At 36.3% G+C, this 2,500-nt stretch overlaps 1 protein-coding gene across 1 annotated transcript; it reads left to right on the top strand.

The window, feature by feature from the left end:
- Nucleotides 1-804: 804 nt before the first annotated feature.
- Nucleotides 805-1,404, top strand: LOC137645316 (uncharacterized). The gene has a single exon (XM_068378130.1). It carries the CDS (start codon nucleotides 805-807, stop codon nucleotides 1,402-1,404), a length of 600 nt encoding a protein of 199 aa, XP_068234231.1.
- The last annotated feature ends 1,096 nt before the right edge of the window (nucleotides 1,405-2,500 follow it).

Genomic DNA, 2,500 nt, shown 5'->3' with positions numbered 1-2,500 from the left:
ACAGGTTGAAAATGCCACTAAACTACTAGATATTACTCCTAATAAATTTGCTAATAACCAACTTAAAGATGAATCTTTACAGTCAATATTTGGGAAGGTGACCAACTAACCAGAGAAGGATCAGAAGTCTCCTTACTTTCATAAGGAAAGGGTAATCCTTCTATGACATTTTCGTTCTCCTAAACTGCGTTATGAAGACAATTGGGGAGACAAACAGCAACTGGTGGTTCCAGAGTTGCACCGCAAAGCCCTTCTAGAGATTGCACACTCGGTGGATAGTCACTTAGGAATCACCAAAACTTATCAGTAACTGGCAGAAGATTTTTATTGGTTAGCTATGAAAAAGGATGTAAGAAACTTTGTAAATGCTTGCTCGACATGTCAACTAGTAGGTAAACCAAATCAGTCTGTTCCTCCAGCTTCATTAATACCTGTTACTGTACCAAAAGTTCCTTTTGATAAAGTGATTATATATTGTTTAGGACCCTTAAATAGAACTAGTAAAGGAAATGAGTATATATTGTCTGTACTATGTCCCACTACTAGGTTCCCTATTGCCATTCCAATACGTAATATAGCATCAAAAACAGTTGTTAAACAATTGCTAAATGTTTTTACTATCTTTAGTTTTCCAAAAGAGATACAATGTGATCGTGGAACAAATTTTACCAGTAAGGTTTTTAGAGATACATTAAAACTGTTTAGAATTAATCATGTTGTGACCTCAGCTTACCATCCTCAGACCAATGGAGCCCTAGAGAGATTTCATCAGACAATGAAAGACTAAGGAAGTATGTCTTCGAGATGGGAAAGGACTGGGACGAAGATCTAGACCTATTAATGTATGCATTGTGTAGTGTTCACAATGAATCTACTAACATCAGTGCTTTCGAACTTATATTTGGACGAAGACCACGCACCATACTCACTTCTATTAAGGAGAGAATTCTTCAGGGTGTTAGAAAGGGAGAAGAGTTTGATGCATCGAAATATCTTGCTTCACTGAATCAGAGATTGAGTAAGCTTCTGCAATTTGCTCAAAGTAATCTACAAATTGCACAGGAAGGTATGAAACATCTGTATGATAAGAAAGCAAAGATAAGAAGCTTTAATGTTGGTGATGAGGTATTAGTGCATCATCCCATTCCTGGTAATTCATTACGTGAGAAATTCATGGGACTTTATGTAATTGCTAAACGAATTTCTAAAGTTAACTACCTCATTAAGACTCCAGATAAAATAAAATCTTCTCGGGTAGTCCATATAAATCTTTTGAAACCTTATGTAAGATTGCCATCAAAGGAAGTATGTAACCTTGCTGCTGTACACTCTGAACCCCTAATGGAATCAGATAACAATTCTGTTGCAGAAAAATCTTTATCGGATAAAATTGTGATGTCATGAAAGGACTCTGAGAACTCGCAAATCCTACAGTCCCTCCCTTCTTACCTGGATTAGAGGCAGATGACAAAAAGAAAAAAATGGTAGAACTTATTCACCAATATAACGATCTGTGTTCGGATACTCTTGGAAAATGTACAATTGTGAAACATGATGTTGCTATCCAGACTGCTGTGCAACCTATAAGACTGTCCTACTGCAGAGCTTCTAAAGACAGACTTGCTATTCTGAAAGAGGAAGTGGATTATCTACTGGCAAATAATCTGGTTTCGCCAAGTTCCTCTCCGTGGGCCTCTCCTTACTTGTTGGTGAAGAAGCCCAATGGCAAATATCGGATGTGCACAGATTATAGGAAAGTAAACGCAGTTACCCTTAAAGACTCTTATCCATTACCTAGAATAGTAGATATCATAGATGCCATTAGTGATGCTAAATACTTAACTCAGATCGGTCTTATGAAAGGATATTATCAAATTCAACTAACAGAGAGAGCTAAAGATATTTCAAGTTTTATAGTGCCTTTTGGACTCTTTTCATATAATGTCATGCCATTTGGAATGTGTAATGTCCCATCTACTTTCCAGAAGATGATCCAGACAGTGACTCATGGACTTGAAGGAGTATATGCATATTTAGACGACATTGTGATAGCAAACTCCTCTTGGGAAAAACATCTCCAACTCCTGGAAGAAGTTTTTAGAAGATTAAGAGCAGCTAATCTTACCATAAATCTTTCTAAGAGTAACTTCTGTAAGGCTACTGTAACTTATTTAGGTCACGAAGTAGATAGTGGTAAGGTATTGCCTAAAGAGGTTAATATAAGATCTATAATGGTATATCCAACACCCCATGACAAAAAGTCTTTACTTACATTTTTGGGTATGACTATACTATAAGAAATTTTGTCCAAATTATTCTAGTGTTACAGGGCCATTGTTTACACTTACCTCGAGCAAGAAAAAAATTGAATGGACTAATCGGCATAAAGAAATTTTTCACCAACTTAAATTATTAATTGTCATCTTATCCTATTCTTAGGGCACCAGAGTTTGATGAACCTTGTTATCTTCAAGTAGATGCCAGTAATTATGGACATGGT

The sequence above is a fragment of the Palaemon carinicauda genome, chromosome 8, assembly GCF_036898095.1.
Source record: "Palaemon carinicauda isolate YSFRI2023 chromosome 8, ASM3689809v2, whole genome shotgun sequence".
NCBI lineage: Eukaryota > Metazoa > Arthropoda > Malacostraca > Decapoda > Palaemonidae > Palaemon > Palaemon carinicauda.
The sequence above is the reverse complement of the archived record's forward strand: the minus strand, read 5'-3'. Positions and strand labels throughout refer to the sequence as shown.